Source organism: Amblyomma americanum, chromosome 2 (genome assembly GCF_052857255.1).
Source record: "Amblyomma americanum isolate KBUSLIRL-KWMA chromosome 2, ASM5285725v1, whole genome shotgun sequence".
In the NCBI taxonomy this organism is placed as follows: Eukaryota; Metazoa; Arthropoda; class Arachnida; order Ixodida; family Ixodidae; genus Amblyomma; species Amblyomma americanum.
Window position 1 is genome coordinate 207688129 of NC_135498.1, and position 21189 is coordinate 207709317.

The 21189-nt window shown below is 48.4% G+C and overlaps 1 protein-coding gene across 1 annotated transcript in view; it reads left to right on the forward strand.

Moving 5' to 3' along the window:
- Positions 1-21189, forward strand: part of LOC144120348 (uncharacterized) — a 96147-nt gene that overhangs the window by 61567 nt on the left and 13391 nt on the right. Inside the window, exon 4 of the mRNA XM_077652715.1 lies at positions 19051-19232. Coding sequence (XP_077508841.1) covers positions 19051-19232 — 182 coding nt within the window. The remainder of the gene's footprint in view (positions 1-19050; positions 19233-21189) is intronic.

Genomic DNA, 21189 nt, shown 5'->3' on the forward strand with positions numbered 1-21189 from the left:
CAGTCAGCAAACCTTGTGCTGCAGCGAGGACTACAGTGTACAAGAGGCACACAGCTTATATGCTTCAGTGTGGCGTGGAACCGGCTCGGCGATTGCGGTGTCGTTCAACCACTTCTTGCTATTCACGCAGGTGATTTCTTGCAAGGCTTCATGCCGATGTTGTTGTCGCAATCGGCGTGCCGGCTCGGAAGTTGCCACGGTGGCAAAAGCATCACTCCTCCGACCGCCTTGGAAGCTGAAAGAAGTTATTCTCTGGGCACAGTGTAACGCTGGCGCCTTTGTACGCTGCGAGCTTCCAGTCAGCAAACCTTTTGCTGCAGCGAGGGCTACAGTGTACAAGAGGCACAAAGCTTCTATGCATCAGTGTGGCGTGGAACCGGCTCGGCGATTGCATTGTCATTCAACCACTTCTTGCTATTCACGCAGGTGATTTCTTGCAAGGCTTCATGCCGATATTCTTGTCGCAATCGGCTTGCCGGCTCTGAAGTTGCCACGGTGGCAAAAGCATCACTCCTCCGACCGCCTTGGAAGCTGAAAGAAGTTATTTTCCTGGCGCAGTGTAACGCCGCCGCCTTTGAACGCAGCGAGCCTCCAGTCAGCAAACCCTGTGTTGCCAGCGAGGACTACTGTGTACCAGAGGCACAAAGCTTCTATGCATCAATTTGGCGTGGAACAGGCTCGGCGACTGCGGTGTCGTTCAACCACTTCTTGCTGTTCACGCAGGTCAATTTGTCAAATTTCTGAATGCCTATCGAGTTTTCACTCTGCTTGTTCCGCCCCCGTTCGCTCTCACGGAGTCGGCGGCACTCTTTTGAGTCGACAACGGCGTCGTTTTGTGCTTTTGCGTCAAATCGCTTTTACTTGTTGTTATTGTTCATTTTTAGAGGCGTAGAGGTGAAATCGGGCCCTAATAATAGTATTCTGCAGCAGCTCGTCTCTAGACAAAACGAAATTAAAAATAAATTATTTGCCATGGAAGCCCACCATGCAGAATATATGACAGCCATGGCGTTGCTTATAAGGCGGTTAGCTACACTAATGTCTAGAATGACCAAATTTGAAGAAATTAGAAATGTTGTTGCGGACTGTAGGACACATTGCGAAATGCATCAGTCCGAACTTCAGTCGTTAATCACTAAAGTCGACGATCTCGATAACTGTAGCAGACGACGCAATCTTATTTTCTTTTGGCATTGATGATAAAAAAGATCATGGAACATTTGACGCGGCTGAAAACAGCGTCTTTTAAATCTGCAGGCAAGATTTAGGCGTTGATGAAGTCCAAGTAGAAAGGGCTCACCGCCTTGGGAAGCTCAGCGAAGGAAGAAGTCGACCAGTGATTGTATGTTTCACGACATACAAAGATAACCAGGCTGTTATTACAGATGCCAAAAAGTTAGAAGGCAAGACCGTTAGTATTTCTGAGGATTACTCTGTAAACGTGAGAAGAAAAAGAAAGTGTTTGTGGGAATATACCAAATAGCGAAAGAAACCCACTGATTAAGTGCATCTAAAGTATCACGCACTGTATTTGAACAAAGCAAGATATGGTTACAACGAAGCGCTCGGGCAGGTCGTCAGGGACAACTAACAGCCACCATCAAACCGATATAGACTTTTAACATTGATTGTTAACTGCTGAAGTATTAAAAACAAAATTAATGAATTTTCAAATTCTGTTGACATGGTGAAGCCCTCTATGATTTTAGGTCCCGAGTCATAATTGAATGGACAGTGAAGTTTTTCTGATGGCTATACTTGCTATAGAAAAGACCCCGATGGTTGTGGCGGAGTCGTTTTGATACTAGTCAGCAAACACATTTATTCCCGCAACATTGATATTGATGTTGGTGAAATTGGGGCAGTGTAGCTAAAAATCAGATTACAAAACGAAAACACGGCGTCGGCATGCTCATTCTATAGACCCCCAGGTGGTCACACAAATTTATTTTGCAAAATCAAAGAATCGGTGGAAACTATTATTAGTGACTGTTTGACTATCGGTGGTGATTTCAATCTGCCAGAAATAAATTGGCCACAGCATTCCTCGTTAATTAATATCAACAGCGGGTGCGGAAAAAAATAATGGAGATTTTTAGCTCCTTTTCACTAACCCAATTGGTTGAGGAACCCACCCATGAGAACAATGTATTAGGCCTGGTGCTGACCAACGAACTCATGGCAGCACGGTCTACTCTAGTACTACCGTGTATACGCGACCGTTAGCCGGTCATCTGCGAAATTAATTTACAATATTTATGGTTCGCTAAACAAAAAGAGCGGCGCATATACTCGTACTCGAAAGCACGGATGGCAGAGATCTCGTTTTCACTTGATAGGTACTTGGATGTGTTTGAAGCATTAGCCGAATGCCAAAGCATGCAGGTATTGTGGAACTTAGAAGGACTTTGGTGTAGGCCAGTTGGTGTGACATCGTGAAGAGAAAAACCTCAAAACAGGGCGGGACTGAGGCAGGCGACAACACAGGGCGGTACTGACAACTGAGCATTTATTGAAACACAGCAGAGCTTATAAGGATCAGTCGCGCGTGTAATCTGGAAAGCAATCATAAATCATAAAAAGAAGATGAAGCATGTAGAAACAATTCAATGGCAACCATGACGAAAACATTCAGTGCGGCAAAAGGAATGAAACCGAGAAAGAATGATACAACTAACCTGCGCAAAACCAAGCAAAAAACAACCTAGTGAAACGCTGACAAAAAAGCTAACTCTTTCTGAAAAATAGACACAGAAGGCGTGCTGACACACTTATCTGGCTACGATTCCAGGATGGCAACAGCCTCGACAATTTCCCTTTACAACTGCCCCTTTCTTCTTCCTATGATCTCTATGATCTCTGATCGTCTAGTCCCCGTTTGTTCGCGCCGTTTTTTTGCATTATGTATCACCAACTCGCCCGCTTATCTATCCTGTTGGATCTCTGTACAATTAAGCTTAGGATAGCAGCCTTTACAACTGCGACAATGAACGGGCAGGGCAGGTCCTCCGGGCCTACTCAAGGAGCGCGCATGCTCTTGCAGACGAATGATTAAACATCTGCCAGTTTGTTCGATATAAAATCGACCACAGCTGAGGGGAATCTTTTAAACTACCCCGTCGCGCATGAGACGTATTTTTTCGAATGCCTCATGCCGCAAACTACATGCGTTGAAGTCTGCTTCCTCACCGAATTAAAAAGTTTTGAGAGCTTGCAGGGCGCAGACATGACCACGTCAACGCCATATCTGCCTGAGATCTTCTTAAGATTGTGGGAAATACTGTGAAGATATGGTAAGACAACACACTTATTTCGACTAGGTGGCTCATGGGAAAAGTTGTCTTCTTTTGCCGTCTGGCGAAGCTTTTTGAGCAGCGATTCGGCCACAGATCTTAAAAGGGAGCTTGGAAAACCCGCCTTTTCGAGTCGCTCAAGTTGAAGAAGAAAACTGAGCTGCAATTTGTGATGGCATGATTTCAAAAGCGCAGACCTAAAACAAGAAGAAGCCAAGGCCCGTTTAACGAGCTTTGAATGGGATGAGTCGAACGGCAATAAAGATTTCTTCGATCTCGGCTGAAAAGCCCAGCATACATGGTCATGTTGATTAAAATCGAATCTTAAGTCTAAAAACTGGATATATCCATCTTGCGGAAGCTCAAGGGTAAAATTTAGAGAATGTGAACATCCAGAGAACACAGCCAAAAGCTCATCCGCTACGTCAACTAATACATCATTAGGTGAAAGCTTTAAAGGGAGAAGAAAATTATCCACGTATCTAAAAACGCTAGAAATGAAGGCATGGGTCAACTTGCGTTTCAGCACTCGATCTAAATTGGCCAGAAAGATTTCGCACAGCAGTGGGGCAACGCTGGAACCAATACAGATTCCTTTCTTTTGAACATAGTGTTTACCATCAAAAGAAACAATCGTTGAAGTTAAATAGAACCTGAGCAGCTCCAAGAAGGAATCCACAGACACACGACAGGAGTTCTGGAAGTCAACCACGTCACCAGCTTCGATGACCTCCCTTACAACGCTGAAAAGTTCTCCATGCGGAACAGAATAAAATAACTCTTCGACATCAACAGACAACGCAAAATTAGCACCAGGGACGGCTGTTTTTAGCAATTCGACCAAATGATGAGATCCGTCAATATTGAAAGGGTCTTCAGGCTTTAGGTTTTTAAGATGGGTTCGCAGAAACCTGCTGACTTCGCCCTGCCAACTTCCTCTCTCTGTAACAATCGCCCTGAACGGACAGGCATTCTTATGGGTCTTTTCCGTAAAAAAGATGTTCAGGACATCAGACTTGGTAACCAAGACCTGCTTTTTCAGCATCTGCAAGTTGAGTCCATCTAAATGAGCAATTGCCTTGCTCGTGAACTTAGACGGCTTCTGATTGACGGCCTGGAAGTTCTTGGTCACTGCGTTTGATGCTTTTTCCTCGAAAAGAGTCTGCGGCAGTACTGTAAACCTCCCCGCCTTGTCCGACTGAACAAGAGCGAGATCGTGCTCACTAAAATAACCGGCCACTTCATCTAGCACTTTGGAGCTGTCAGCTGTCAGTGTCCGTTGATGTCGAAGAGTTATTTTATTCTGTTCCGCATGGAGAACTTTTCAGCGTTGTAAGAGAGCTCATCGAAGCTGGTGACGTGGTTGACTTCCAGAACTCCTGTGGTGTGTCTGTGGATTCCTTCTTGGAGCTGCTCAGGTTCTATTTAACTTCAATCATTGTCTCTTTTGATGGTAAACACTATGTTCAAAAGAAAGGAATCTGTATTGGTTCCAGCGTTGCCCCACTGTTGTGCGAAATCTTTCTGGCCAATTTAGATCGAGTGCTGAAACGCAAGTTGACCCATGCCTTCATTTCTAGCGTTTTTAGATACGTGGATGATTTTCTTCTCCTTTGAAAGCTCTAACCTAATGATGTATTAGTTGACGTAACGGATGAGCTTTTGGCTGTATTCTCTGGATGTTCACATTCTCTAAATTTTACCCTTGAGCTTCCGCAAGATGGATATATCCAGTTTTTAGACTTAAGATTCGATTTTAATCAACATGACCATGTATGCAGGGCTTTTCAGCCGAGATCGAAGAAATCTTTATTGCCGTTCGACTCATCCCATTCAAAGCTCGTTAAACGGGCCTTGGCTTCTTCTTGTTTTAGGTCTGCGCTTTTGAAATCATGCCATCACAAAGTGCAGCTCAGTTTTCTTCTTCAACTTGAGCGACTCGAAAAGGCGGGTTTTCCAAGCTCCCTTTTAAGATCTGTGGCCGAATCGCTGCTCAAAAAGCTTCGCCAGACGGCAAAAGAAGACAACTTTTCCCATGAGCCACCTAGTCGAAATAAGTGTGTTGTCTTACCATATCTTCACAGTATTTCCCACAATCTTAAGAAGATCTCAGGCAGATATGGCGTTGACGTGGTCATGTCTGCGCCCTGCAAGCTCTCAAAACTTTTTAATTTGGTGAGGAAGCAGACTTCAACCCATGTAGTTTGCGGCATGAGGCATTCGAAAAAATACGTCTCATGCGCGACGGGGGTGGTTTATAAGATTCCCCTCAGCTGTGGTCGACTTTATATCGGACAAACTGGCAGTTGTTTAAACATTCGTCTGCAAGAGCATGCGCGCTCCTTGAGTAGGCCCGGAGGACCTGCCCTGCCCGTTCATTGTCGCAGTTGTAAGGGCTGCTATCCTAAGCTTAATTGTACAGAGATCATAGGAAGAAGAAAGGGGCAGTTGGAAAGAGAAATTGTCGAGGCTGTTGCCATCCGGGAATCGGAGCCAGATAAGTGTGTCAGCACGCCTTCTGTGTCTATTTTTCAGAAAGAGTTAGCTTTTTTGTCAGCGTTTCACTAGGTTGTTTTTTGCTTGGTTTTGCGCAGGTTAGTTGTATCATTCTTGCTCAGTTTCATTCCTTTCGCCGCACTGAATGTTTTCGTCATGGTTGCCATTGAATTGTTTCTACATGCTTCATCTTCTTTTTATGATTTATGATTGCTTTCCAGATTACACGCGCGACTGATCCTTATAAGCTCTGCTGTGTTTCAATAAATGCTCAGTTGTCAGTACCGCCCTGTGTTGTCGCTTGCCTCTGTCCCGTCCTGTTTTGCGGTTTTGCTCTTCACGAGGAATTGTGGAACATATTCAAAACAAAAGTTTTTGAGTTGCGTGATCAGTATGTGCCGTCTTGGGTAATGATGCAGCGGCGCAGCAAAACTAAACCTTGGTGTACAAGAGAGGTACGGAGAGTAACCGAAAAACGAAAAAGCGCTTATGCTGCCTTCAGCAAGAATCCTTCAGTAAAGCAAAAGCAAAAATCGAAAGTCATAAGTGAAGAATTGAACACCGTTCTTAAACATGCGAAGGATACATGCTTTGACTCATTTCATTTACGCGTCAGAGAACACCCCAAATAAGTGTTGCGGCTTATCAAATTAAATGGTGAATATGACGTTTCCATTGCACCACTTGCCGTGCACGGTGACATTATTGATGGAAGCCTAGATAAAGCCGAATTCTTTAACTCGTTATTTAAGTCTGGGTTTTCTGCCCATAGGACGAAAACAGAACTGTAGTTCATTCCGGTATATTGCTCGGTGGGCTAATGCATGATATTGTTATCGATAAACACGGCATCGAGACAATATTACAGCGGCTCGATAAGTCCAAAGCCACCGGCCCTGATGGATTGCCGTCTGCCTTGCTTTCCGCTTGCGCTATTCTTTTTCCAAATTCTTCCACATTATTTTTGTATATCACTGCAAGAGAGCGCTTTGCTTCTAGACTTGAAAATAGCAAATGTTGTACCGGTGCACTGATCAGGACCTCGGAATATCGTTAGCAATTACCGACCAGTCTCTTTAACAAGTTTCGCTTGTAGAGTTCTCGAGCATATGTTTTACACTGGCATTTGAATAAATAATCTGTGTTGAGTTCTCCACAGCACGGTTTCCGTAGCGGCTTTTCTTGTGTTACCCAACTTAAAGAATTCCCCCTTGATATAGCAGGTGCTTTAAATTTGAGGTGTTGTTGCTGTCTGAGCGGTCTTGGAGTTTACAAAAGCTTTTTATGTTGTTTCCCTATCGCTGTTGATGGAAAAGCTGTTCTCGTATAACAAATGAATCAGTGATCAGTGGCATAGCACTCGAGGACAGCGAAGCCGAAATAATGCAGCAGATTGTTACCAAGTACAACCCCCTCGCCGCGGGGGCGAAGCGTATCGGAAACACGACGACAGTAATCGTAGTGTTCAACGGTATCAAGGTTCCCAAGTATGTGCGTTACGGATCCACGCTCTACCCGTGCAGTCTCTACAGGAAGCAAATAGAAGTTTGCAAGGTATGCGGCAAGGTCGGCCACAGGCGCGACGTGTGCCCCACACCGGACGTTCGCGTTTGCCTTGCCTGCGGTGTTTCTAATCCAGGAGAGGGCCACAAGTGTGTCCCCAAGTGCAAGCTCTGCGGCGAAGAACACCCCACCGGGGACCGCCTCTGCAGAGCCAAGTACAAGGTTCCATACGTCGTACGGCGACGGCGATGGGAACGCCGTAACGCCGAAGAAGAGCAAAAGCAAGCACTCGAATCAAGCTCGTTTCCACGCCTCGGACGCTCCCGCTCGCGCAGTGCGTCCCGTAGTGGATCCCGCAGCGCGTCGCGCCATGCCTCACGCCACGCTTCCCGTCATGCCTCGCGCAGCGCATCCCGCGGCCGTGACTCATCTGACGGAAACAGCTTCGGCGTTCAGCGATCGCGCTCCCGTGACAGAGTCAGCTGGGCCGACGCCGCAAAGGGCGGAGTTAAAAGCAGCAGCGCTAGCTCCAGCAGCGCCACTAGTGGCCGAACCACGCCGAGCAGCTGGCAGGCGTGGATTACCAGCCCCTACTACAAGGAACTCGAACAACTCCGCGCAACCAACGCGACGCTGGTAGAAACCACGCGCCGGCTCGCCCAAGAACTAGCCGAGGCCAAGAAAGAACTCCAAGCACAGCGAGCCCAGCCAGCCACTGTCCCAGCTCAGTCATCCGAGACACGTACACCCGCCGTTATCGCCGAGCAGAAAACCGACACGCCATCACACCAAGGCACACAATCAATGGATACAACCCAAGACGAGCCCCAGCCGGAGCAGACCACTGACCCAACCCCCAAGAAACGAGCACGCACCTCATCACGACAGTACAGGGACCTGACCCAATTGGAAACTCAGCTCGAAGCAAAAATCGAAGCGTTCGCCAACACCTACGCCAGCACGGCTGCCGTCACCGACCAACGCCTGGCGCGGCTGGAGGAGCTGATCACCACGTCCTTCTGCACCATACAAGAGCGTTTCGCCTTCATTGAACAGACCCTTAAGCCCATAGTACGCAGCCCAACCTTTGTGGCGCAATTCTCCAACCACCCATACCTTCAAGAAGAGACGCAAGCCCCAACTCCGACACAATCATGTCCCAGCCCCAAGCCACAATAGGATCGCTACCGGGCCTTACGGTCTGGCAGTGGAACTGCAACAGTTACAACAGCAAGAGAGCAGTGCTGCAACAACACATCACCACAGTAACCAAGAAACCCGACATCATCCTGCTGCAAGAAACGGCGACGGTGACCCCCACCCTCCCTGGGTATCGCGCTCATGTTAGCCCGGCGGAGGGACGGGGCGTCTGCACGTTCGTCCGCAAAGGGCTCACGTTCATCGAGCACCAACTCAAACACGGCCGCAGCAGGGTGGAATATACCTTCACCGAAATCATCCCAAACAAACGGAAAGGCAGCCTGTTCATCGCCAACATCTACAGTAACCCCAAGCACCAAACACAGAAATACAAGACCCTACTACACACAGCCAGCACCCAAGCCAAAGACAACACGTTGCTGATCGGAGGGGACTTCAACGCCGCCCATCGAGCGTGGGGTTACGTGAAGGATACGGCCAAGGGACGGGACCCATTACAAGATATCCTGGACCACAACTGTGCCCTGATCACGGACCCCGCTCATCCCACCCGCATCGGCAACTCCGTAGCACGAGACACCACACCAGACCTTACGTTCATCAAGAACTACCACACGGGCAAAGTAACGTGGCACAACACCGGCGTCGACCTAGGCAGCGACCACTACATCCTCGAAATTACGATACCGAACCAATTCCGGGGCAACACCATTATGCACAAGTGGACGGACTGGGACGGCTTCCGTAAGGGACGTCCCACCACAGCACAAGACATCACAGACATCTAAACCTGGACGGAGGAGCTTTGCGATGCTGTGCACTCGGCCACCAAAACCATCGAAACGGACGAGGACGTCATCGCCATGGATAGCCGCCTGGCCCATCTGTTCGAGGACAAACGTTCGATACAGGCGCGCTGGAAGCGGCAACGGTGGAATCGCAAATTGAGAAAGAAGGTAGCCGACTTAAACAGGGCCATTGAACACCACTGCAAGGTCCTGTGCCGTCAGCAATGGAACGAAATCTGCAACCGAGCTGACAGGCAACTGCATCGCGGTTGCACCTGGAATCTATTTCGGCACCTCCTAAACGAAACCAAGACCAAGTCACACCAGCGCGACCGCCTCGCCCGCCTCCTGCACACCACCACACAACAACAAGGAAAAGACGCCGTTATCAAGAGCCTGGAAGCCAAGTATCTGCCGGACACGCCAACGGAAATCCACCCGCCGTACGGGGGGATGCCCAACGCGTGGCTCGACCGAGACATTACCGTGTCAGAGGTACGAGTAGCGCTGCACGAGCTCAACACCCGCTCAGCAGCCGGCCCCGATCTCGTTACCAACAAGGTGCTACGAAACCTCGACAATGCATCGATCGAGGCACTAACCCGTTACTTCAACGAATGCTGGCGTTCGGGCAAGCTCCCCGGACAGTGGAAAACGGCAAGAACAATCCTGATCCCGAAACCGGGCAAACCACCGGACATCGGCAACCTGCGTCCCATCTCGCTTACATCCTGCGTGGGCAAGGTGCTGGAGCACGTGGTGGCCAACCGGTGGCAGGAATACCTGGAGAAGGAAGGCATCTATCCGGACACGATGATCGGCTTCCGACACAGACTCAGCACACAAGACGCCATGCTACAACTAAAACAAGAAATCATCGACAACAAGACACAAGACAGCAAAGTAATTCTGGGGCTCGATCTACAAAGCGCATTCGACAAAGTCAAACACTCAGCCATATTAGCACAAGTATCACGACTCAACATGGGGGTAACGAGCTACAATTACATCCAAGACTTCTTGACCAACCGCACGGTGGAACTGCACGCCGGAGACCTCAGGCTCCCCGAACGCAAGCTCGGTAGCACGGGTACCCCGCAGGGTTCGGTCATCTCGCCGTTGCTCTTCAACCTCGTTGTGATTGGGGTAGCGAGGGCAGTAGCGGGGACCGGCGTCCGGCATACGATCTACGCTGACGACATTACCCTGTGGGTGGCCGGCGGCACCGACGCCAGCATCGAGCAACAGCTACAAGCCGCGGTTACCGCCATCGAGCAGCACCTTGACGGCACCGGCCTAGTGTGCTCGCCCGCCAAATCCGAGCTGTTCGTCCTCACACCATTACGACCGGGACGGAAACGCGCTCCCCCTCGGGAGTGCGATCACATCAAGATCATGACCGCATCGGGGCAACGCATCCCCGAAGTTCCCAAGATCAGAGTCCTGGGCCTGCTGCTAAACAAGAGCGGCCGCAACGACGAGACCATCAACAAACTTACCACCAAGGCAATGGACGCCATCCGGCTCATACACCGAGTCTCGACACGACGGGCGGGCATGCGTGAAGACAGTCTCGTGCGCCTCGTCCAGTCGTTCGTGATCAGTCACATCGCCTACGTTGCGGCCTACCTCAACTGGCAGGTCACTGACAGGAACAAGATCAACACGCTGATCAGACGGGCTTACAAGACGGCGCTGGGCTTAACGGAGACCACGAGTACGGCTCGGCTCCTGCAGCTCGGCGTCCATAACACCCTAGAAGAAATAGCCGAGGCGCAGCTCACCGCGCAAATGGAGCGCCTCTCTACCACCAAGACGGGGCGTAGTATACTGACATCCCTGGGTTACAACCCCCGAACCCCCAGCCGGCAACCATGCGAGATCAGCGAGGAGGCGCGGGCTCACATCCATGTGGACCTCATCCCGAAGAACGTGCACCCCGAATACAACCAAGAACGGCGGCAGGCACGGGCCAAGGCCCTCATCGAGAAACACGCCCAAGACCCGCACGCCCGGTACGTGGACGCAGCGGAATACAAACGAGAAGGCTTCGCGGCAGTGGTCGTTGCGGCGGCTACCGGCACCACGACAACGGCAGCGAGCGTGCGGTGCACGGACGCCACAGACGCCGAGGAGGTTGCCATCGCTCTGGCGATCTCCGAGGCCGAGTGTCACACCGTGCTCAGTGACTCGAGGAACGCCGTGCGCAACTTTGCCAAGGGGCGAGTGAGCGCGCCGGCGGCCGCCATCACCGGCAAGCTCCAGCCCCAAGACCGCCGCAGCACCATCCGTATCAAGTGGTTCCCGGCGCACGCGGGCGAGTGTGCATCCTCGCTGAACCACAACGAGACGGCCCATTCGGCGGCGCGAGCGCTTACCCTCCGCGCCCCCGAGAGTGACCGTTCCGTGTGGTGGTTCGAAACCAAGGACCGCGTAACCAGTTATGGCGAAGTTACCATGTGTTACCGCCTAGCTCGACGGACAATGCCGCCTCCCCACCCGGCACTCAGTCGGGAGGAGGCCGTCATCCTAAGACAGATACAGACCGGGTCACTCCTCGCCCCGGCAGTGCTACACGTACTTCACCCAGAACTCTATCCGAGCGATGTGTGCAATGTTTGTGCAGCTGGTCCGGCGGACCAATGGCACATCATGTGGGACTGTGCCAGGTTCCCGACCGAGGCTACCTCCAGGATATACCCGCCCGAACTTCAAAGTGCAGTGCAGTCTGCAGACAAGGACATTCAACTATGCGCCGTCCAGCAGGCCCGGGGTGCGCTCGAAAAGCACAAGCCTCACGACCCACCACAAACGGGCCGAACGGGGGTAGTGCAGAGGAGGGCATAACCCCGGGTCGACGCTTGGCCAACGTCACGACGCGTCAAACCGTCGGTTGCCGGCATTTTCAATAAAGTTTTTCCTACCTACCATGAATCAGTTATTAACCTGATAATAGAGTATTTTAATTTAAGAAGCCAACAGGTACTTATAAATGGAGGGCAGTCGAATGGTGTCGGTGTGTGTTCTGTTGTATAGCAAGGGTTCCTTCTGGGCTCACTGTTGTTTTTAATTTATGTGTATGACAATTGTGATTGTATTTCCTCTACTGTACGGCTATTCGCGGACGATTATGTGATGTACAGGTGAATTGTTAATCTAAATTACTGCATACAGTTGCAGGAAAACTTAAATAGGGTTGCCGTATTGTGCGTTACAAGCTACATGCAAATTAACCTAAACAAAACAGTGTACATGTGCTTCACTTGAAAAAAAAACATCTCCTTAATATGCTTATAATATTAATGGAACAAAATTAAAGCCATTGACTGAGCAAAAATATCTAGGCGTGTACATAACAGCCAATCTCACGTGGAATCGACATCTTGATTTTACTGCAGCATAATCCTGCACAGTTTTAGGGTTAATCCACAGAAACACGAAGCGGTTGCCTGCTGAAACAAAAACACTATTATACAAGACGTCTGTGAGGTCTGTACTTGATAATGGGCGCACATTGTGGTATCTGTGCACAGTGAGTAATATTCCTAACATAGGAAAAGTAAAGAACATGGCAGTCCGCTTTGTCGTTAACAACTACTCAAAGAAGTTCAGTGTAACATCTGCAAAAGACAGCCTTGGCTGGGACACGATTGAAAACGAAGAAAACTCCTTGGTATGAGATTATTTCACAATATCTTCCATTCCAAAATCAGGTATATAACCCGGTCGGTACATGCTGAGTCCAAATTACATTTCGTCGCGTATAATTCAGAGGTACAAGATGAAAGAAATGTACTGTGTAGCAGACCTCTTCAAAATGTCATTTTTTCTCCGAGGTATCAGGAAATGAATTCGACTTGATAGCGCTGTTCCAACTGTCGTATCAAATAACTATTTTTGTTTCTATGCTGAACTGATCCTATTGTTGGGTATTTCTAACTGCCGATGTAATTCCTGCATTTACGCTCCTCCCTTGTATTTTCTGACCCCCCCCCCCCCCCCTGTAATGCCGCACAAGCGCTGTGGTACAATGAAAAAGAAAGAAATAAAGAGCAACCTGGGTCGCATAAGTCCCACCGGTGGCAGCACCTGCTGTCGCAGGGCATTGGCGCATCACTTATCCGCTGCACCACGCAGCCGGGAGCGGTTTGACGCCCATGGATCTGCGAATGCAAAGTCGAGAATAACCAGTTCCGCAAATGTGGGCATTAACCTATTAACGTTTTGACATCATGTCCTTGAGGAGGAGCCTCAGTTTCTCTTCGAGTTCTTCCATTGAGGGCGCTATGTTTTCGAACTACTTTCATTTCGAACACTCCGCATCAATTATCGATAGATAAGCCCGCGAGCAGAGATCGGCAAACACCAACATTTTCGGCTTTCGTTCCCCACCATTAAAGTGTTGGCCCCCTCACCCTCATTTTGTAAAATTCGCTGGCCCTCTGTAGCGGTGCCCTCACTTCGTAAAATTCGGTGGTCCTCACCTCACTTTGCCACCCGCCCTCACCCTCATAATCTGCAGTTTTAACATTTGAGTTATTTTGGCTTATAGCCGTTACGTGGTGATGTTACTTAGTCGTACTAGCCGCAAGCTATTGTTTATGGGGGTGGCTTCAGCTGTGTCGACCCGCGCGGTTCATTTAAGATTCGCACTCCGAAGTTATGAGTAGGCAAGAATGTACGCATGAGCTATTATACGGGCCACACACACATGCTTTAGCCGATCACTGGGAATACCCGGGTCAGTCTGGTACTCTTCATGGCAGCTACTAAAATGAACTGCACCAGAGAATGGGGCCGTGAAGAGCGCAGCAAAACTTCCAGCGACGGCCAATAAATAGCCAATGAAAGGCGACTGCAGGACAGGTGCATCCAGCCTTACCAATCGACACAGGACGACGCCTCCTGTTCCCCTGCCGCTGCCTCCTTCCAGCCGTTTCACCCTTCGTGGAGTACTTGGACATTACTGGGCTGGTTTAGATTTCGTGAGGCAGCATACGGTCAGCTAACCTCGAAGCCCTGAGCTAACGGCACCCTCGTGCTCCCCAAATGGCTCCCCCTCCATCCCAGCATGCTCAGTAGTCACCCAGAAAGGACATTGTCGGCAAGGAAGAAAACACATTAATTGCGCTCAATTTCATTACACGTGGAGAATTCGATAGCAGTATAATAACCGAAGTTTAAGACAGACCTCACCGCCGGACGAGGGCGGGGAGGTGGAATTTGGCACGTCAGGCTACCTGATGACTTCATAACTCGACCAATCAGTGAATTTTAGGACATACCTCAACACTGACTTGACAGCTCACCGGGTCTTTTCCGCGATGAGGCTTCCGTTTTATTCGATGCACGTGGAAAGAGGGGGTGGGCAAGAGGCTGCAGGGCGGCACATCACGTTACGTGATGACAACATAACTGTCTAAACCGGTCGACGAATTATATGACTGGCCACAATACCGTTTTTTCCTGCATTTTTTAATAGAATACAGGGCCGGGTTTTTTCCGTTATATTTTCTTCTGGTAGTGACATCAATAAACTTATCACTGATTGCAATGCTACCATAGTCAAACTGCAGCAATGGTCCTTATCGAATTATATGAAGATTAACGAAAATGAAACAAAAGCAGTTGTCTTCCGGCTGAAAAACAAACCTGTTCCTCCTCATGCCGATATTGCTTTAAACTCTCATCCTGTTGACATTGTTGACCAGTTTAAATGTCTAGGCGTTATATTCACTGCCAATCTGTCCTGGGAATCGCATGTGAATTTTGTATTAGCCAAACTTGCTCGAATAACCGGTGTAGTCGGTCGTCTCCGGTACATGCTTTCTACTAAAACGAAAATATTGGTCTATATTTCTCTTTTCTATCCACATGTCAACTATTGCCAACAACTTGTCTGGGGCACAACTACTTTCTCTAACAGAAAAAAATATTCCATATGCAAAAACGGTATCTACGCCACGTGTACAATGCTGGTTATAATGCAACCACTGCAGAATTCTTTTACAGGGCACATGTTATTACAGCGCACAAGCTATAACGCTACCGTATGTGGGCTAGGTTTAAATATGAAGTGAAAAAAAAAATATTCATAGCCTTGATGCATTGGCACATTTAGAAAGAAAATGAGAAATGTTATAATACTAGACGTGGAGAAAACGGGAAGGTTGCTGTACCACGCTTGAATTCTGGTATGGAGCATTTGTGTTTTTCTCTGCCATCTGTTTTAAACTATTATCAGTCGCTGAATTTTGATTTATTTAGGTTTTCCACTGTTACACTTAGAGAGCTGTTTGCTCATTGACTAACCTGATTTCATCTATTCTGGTGTTTGTTTTATCTAGCACAGGACTTTTTCTTTTCTTCTGCATTTATCAAGTGTCTTGATATGCTTATCGCTTGTTCAGTCTTTTGTGCTGACGGTGTTTGATTGATCTGGCTCAGGAATTTTTCTTTTATTTTGCTTTGATCAAGTGCCTTGATTTGTTTATCGCTTGTCTATGCTCTGGTGCTGTCTAGACGCTGCCTTATATATGGGTCTGCGGAATCGTCAAGCTGCCAATTGGCAGCTTTTTTTCCGTAGCCTCTCCATCTGTAGCACCTGGTGGAAAATAAAGATTTGATTTTATTTTATTTGATTGATAGGTTTTGTTGGCCTTTGTGGCTTAACGCCTCAAACCGATTCAGCTTATGGAGGACGCTGTAGTAGAAGGCTGCACGTAATTTCGACCACCTTTGGTTCTTTAACGTGCACAAACGTCGGACACTACAGATGTCTTTAGCGTTTTTATTCTCCGAAATTAGACCGCGACGGCCGGGATCGAACTCGCGTCTTAGGGTCCATAGCTGATCGCCTTAACCATTGAGCCACCGCGGCGGCCTAGGCTCCTAATCCTGTCGCATCAGTAGTCACAACGGGCGATGTGGTGCCGCCAGTGCGGGTGGGCATGGGCCGCGTACCTTTGGGGCACTCACTCGTTGTATGAGACCGGGCCACATACGTCACTGGCCTCACGCGCGTTGCACGCACCGACTGCCTGAACAAAGTCCTCGCTGCAAGTAAAGAAGGATCGGCGTGCACGCGCTCAAGCTAGATCTCGGAAGGGACGCGAAGAGATGCACTGCGGGAGAGACGGGACAGGGAGACCTTTATCTGAGCATTTATTTCGTAGAACGAGGGGCAAAACGGAAAAAGCGAGAAAAGAAATACCTGCAAAATTGCTGAGAACAAACAAGAGAAACGAGAAAACCTTGAGGGGTGGCATAAGCTCCGCCTTAAGAAAATGACGCGATAGCGTTAATGGCTCCCTCTTCGGCTTTACACTCATAATCTCGGGTGGAGCTCATATCGCTACTGCAGTTTTGAACACGTTACCAAAAGTAAGTAACCAATTAGAATTACAATTACACCATCTGAGATGCACCTCATTACAGCGGTCAGTTGCTGCCGCAGGAGAGTAGCTGAACAATTACAGGACAGTAATCAATTACTATTGCGTTACTTTTCTTTGAACATCATTGCCGTAGCACAAACTCTCTCAGACAAGAATAAAGTACTGCGGCTTGCTTGACATATTTTTACGCGTTGTTAAAATTCAAAACTAATTACTTTCAAAATTATCGTTGCTGATTTTGCAGCATTTCTTCGCGAATACAGCAGCGGCCACACTGAGCACTTTCGATGTAAGAGCTAGAAAGCAAGGCGGTCCTATATCGTAAAAACACCTCGCGCACCAGCTCGTAGTTTCGCAATGCTTTGATGCCAGTTTCTTCGACCTCTATGAGGCGCCCCGCTTCATTTCTGTCAGTTTACTCATATATACTTTAATTCTATCTAGAAATCGTAGCGATCAGCTTCGGTGATCAGTGTTATGTACAGAAGTCCCGAATATATACAGGTTCCTCAGTTGCTCCAGTGCTGTGCGAGATATGCTTGTCAGCGATGAAACGAAGGATTCAAGAAACATTTACTTGCCTACATGTGAGAAAGGTGTGCCGCTGCGTAGACGACTGCCTACCTTGCCTTCTTACAACAGGTGCAACCTGGGAGCATAGTGACTACCACTAGTAAAATCCTACTCATATACAGCTCATAGCCAGGTGAACTCAAGTTCACCTGCGTGTTTCCTGTTGACAACGCGATGCAGTTTTAGATGTCATCGTTAGGTTTTCTGAGTCACATGTGGGCTGGAGGTACCACGCCAGGTCCAAGAAAAGCGCACTACCTTTCCATAGCGCTAAAACGGGCTGTAGCTAGCACTAATCATCAGGAAGCTCTTAGTAAATCTTGCCCGCACATTTTGATTGGTTTGATTTGATTTATGGGGGTTTAACGTCCCAAAGCGACTCAAGCTATGGGGGACGCCGTAGTGAAGGGCTCCGGAAATTTCTACCGCCTAGGGTTCTTTAACGTGCACTCCCATTGCACAGTAGATGGGCTTCTAGAATTTCGCCTCCATCTAAATTCGACAGCCGCAGCCGGTATCGAACCCGCATCTTTCGGGTCAGAAGCCGAGAGCCATAACCGCTGAGCCACCGCAGCGGCCCGCAGCTTTTGAGCCAAAGCTTCGTTGACTTCCCTTAGTAGCCCTGGTTGTCTAAGTGCGTTTATTTCCAGCATTTCTGAAAGCCTGCTTTACAAAACAAGAAGCACAGACAAAAAGCGAAGCACGAAAGATGCACGGAAGAAGCAAAGCGCGAAGCGAACAGCCAGGCTTTTCCGCATTTCCACAGGCTGTCGCACAATATTAAGAAGATGGCAAGTAGATATGAAATCAACGTGGTTTTTCAGCCCGTACAAGCCCGACACAAGGTACACAAAATGCAGGAGCAATCTTATCTATGACATCCCACTTACTTCCAATGGTTTTTACAAAGTACAAACGTGAAGATACAATAAAGATAGAGCATTTAAGAACACAAATTTAACGTAAAAATATCTCCGGCGGTTTCTTCGCATACCATTATAACAGTTGTGATTGTAAGCCGCTCTTCAGGAAAACCAAGTTTTTTGAACAGCCTGAAGACAAACTGAAGCCAAACATTATCCACGGTTTTCTTATCCCTAAAGCGTAAGGGAAGTGTGCCAGCACACCCTCGGCTTCCCGCTTTGATAAAAGAGCTGTAGTATCTGCACGGACACTTGTAGGTTGCTTCTTTTTTGGGGATGGTGATTCCTCCCTTCTTTTCTGCGATTTTCATGTGTGTTGATTACCCATCGACTGGGATCGCTTTTTTGTCATTTTTGACAATGCTTTGCTCCGAATGGTTTTAACTCTCTTCACTGGTGCCTTGTTGTCGCCTTTTTCTTCTCTTTTCACTCAACATGGCTAAGAGGTTTAGGATTCTGCAGTGATAAACACAGGTTATCTGATGTTTATTACAGGTTATGAGCCAATTTCATAGCAATTTTCTTGTTTTTGTTTTGCTGTGTAGAACTGAGGCGCGTGCGGTTAGTAAGCAATGAATGCACGGCGAAATATACGTTCATCGCTTCATCGTATGGTGGATGTTGGGCATGGGCGATGGTTGTACCTTAAAATATGTCGCTGTGAAGCAAATGAATCAGTTGGTAGTCAGCGCCCGTCTTGCAAGTATTCCTTCTCATTGTCCACTCCATCTTTGCGATGTTTCGGACAGTTCAAGGAAAAGGAGGCATTCATATGACTTCTTAAAGGCAGGACCTGTGGCTCGTCTAATACAACTCTGGGTCCTTGTCAGTTTAAGAACTAGGGTTTTGCGCTTTCGTTGAGTTTTAATCTCTTACATAATATTGGCCGCTTGTTCTTACCACACACGTGCTGCAGGTGCGATCTCTTTGTGGCGGTGAAGAGAGATCCGGCAGCTTGACTCTCATCAGCATGGCAAGCCTGCCGTTCGTAGTCCAGGCCGCTGTACTAGATGTGGCTGGCCGTTCAGAGACGAGTGTGAGCCTCCAGTGCCATGCCCTGCTTCATCACTTGGAGTCACTCTTTCAACCCGGAAACCAGTAAGCACCTAGGCATTAGTATGGGGGTAACTGTGCAGATGCACAGCAGAAATCACACTGGGCTTATTTTTCTCCAGAACAGCAAAAAAGAAACAACTGAAAGGTAGCTCTGCTTTTCTGTGCCTGACGCGGCAACTGTTTTGCATTCAACTCGTACGACCTCAGGGACCTTGTATAGACCTCAGGGACCTTGTATAGACGACTAATAAGAGCCGGCTGCAGAAAGTTTTGTGCATGAAATATGTGCCGAGAAATACAACACATAATTTATTGAAAAGAAATATTTTATTACTATTCTCTCACACCACCCAACGAACCCTCGCTATTTTTCTGAAATGGCGCTTTCATTCACGACAGAAAATTTAAATGAGCGAGTAATCGCTCAAGAAGTGAGATTTCCCAGACCCGGCTTACGTGTTCTAGAATATGAGCAATAGCGCCAGTGACAGAGAGCGTGCCTGTCTCGCTAAATTAATGCCTAAACTGGAGTCAGCGCAACCCAAGCAAGCCGCGCGAGTCAGAGATTGCGGTGGACAGCGCGTCAACACGCAGCGCGTCACAGACACCACTCGCCCAGCCTCCTTCTCAAAGGTAAGAAGCCCCTAGCACTAGCCTCTTTGGAGCAAGGCAGCTCTATTCTAGGTTCACTATAGAGAAGCATGCTCGCTAGTTAGGGAGGCCGCAAAGGCGCAGTCTGTCTCCGTATTTTTACTGCGGCGCGCTTCGCCGGCGAGTGGCCGCCGGTCCGGCGTTTCGAACTATTCTGTGAGCGCCTGTACAATGGTCTCATGTGTACAGCTGAGAAACTGCACTCTAGCTTCAGGCATTGTTTCCTATTATAATGCTGGAGAATTTTCTTCTGTATGAAATATCTGAGCCCCCTTACTTGCGATTGTAGCGAGCCTGGCGGATTCGTTTTTCGTCGATTGCATTGAAACATGGCGCTTTTTTTGCAATCGATCGTTGACTGGTGCGATAAATGGCTCAGGCACTACTCCACATAAACATCACAAACTAAAAGCTAGGGTTTTTATGAACTTCAGTTTCTTTACTTGTGTACTGGAAGGTTGCATAATAAAGTACAAGCCCACCGTTCGAGACGAAAAGGGTTGACTAGATTTGGGCGCGCATGACGGAAGCCAACTGTTACCGAAACCAAGGAGCATAGCGGTTCCTTTTTGGACGTTACGAATGAAAGATGAAGATTGTCCTGAGAGTTTTTGTTTTCTACGATGGACCTACCGGCCTCATGCTTGTGCCGAAATCAGTTCCACTGAATCGACATTAATCATCAGTTCATGGTATGGCACTTTTTGTGCGACATCAAACGCGGCCTGACACCAACAAATAACTTTGGCGTTGCGATTAAAGCGGCCATAATGTTGGACCACTGGCTAAAGTAGCCCTTTAAAGCCTGCGAGACAGAGCGCTACGCAGCGGCAGTGCGAAGAAGGTTCCCCCGACCCCCGTAGAAGAGAGTGACCGAGAATCAAGCGATTATCTTTGTTCGATCCAAGGTCACCACGCTTTCCAAGGATAAAGCCGTAGTTTCGAAAACAACGTTGAAGCAACACGTCGCACTGAGTGTCCTCCAGGTACAGGGCAGCGGGTCAACCGATCAAGCGTCATCGTCGCCGTAGTTGCCGAGGGTACCAAGCGAGTTGAAGGCAACATTCTAGGAAACACATTGTTGCTCTTAGACAGAGGTATCGACGTCCCAAGATGGATTGCCATTTTTTCGGAATATACGAGCTCAGGCGCTCGGGACGAACTTCTGCGAAGATTGCTGACACATCATCGCAGGCATCGCAATTGCTTTCTTGAGAGAACTAGCCGACATGTCAGACGTCTTCGCCGTGCTTTTTACATCCATTGAGGGCTCGTCTAACCAAGACCACATGAACCCTTTGACTTAAACCCAGCAATGCGCCGGAAAAGACAACACCAGAACCGCAGC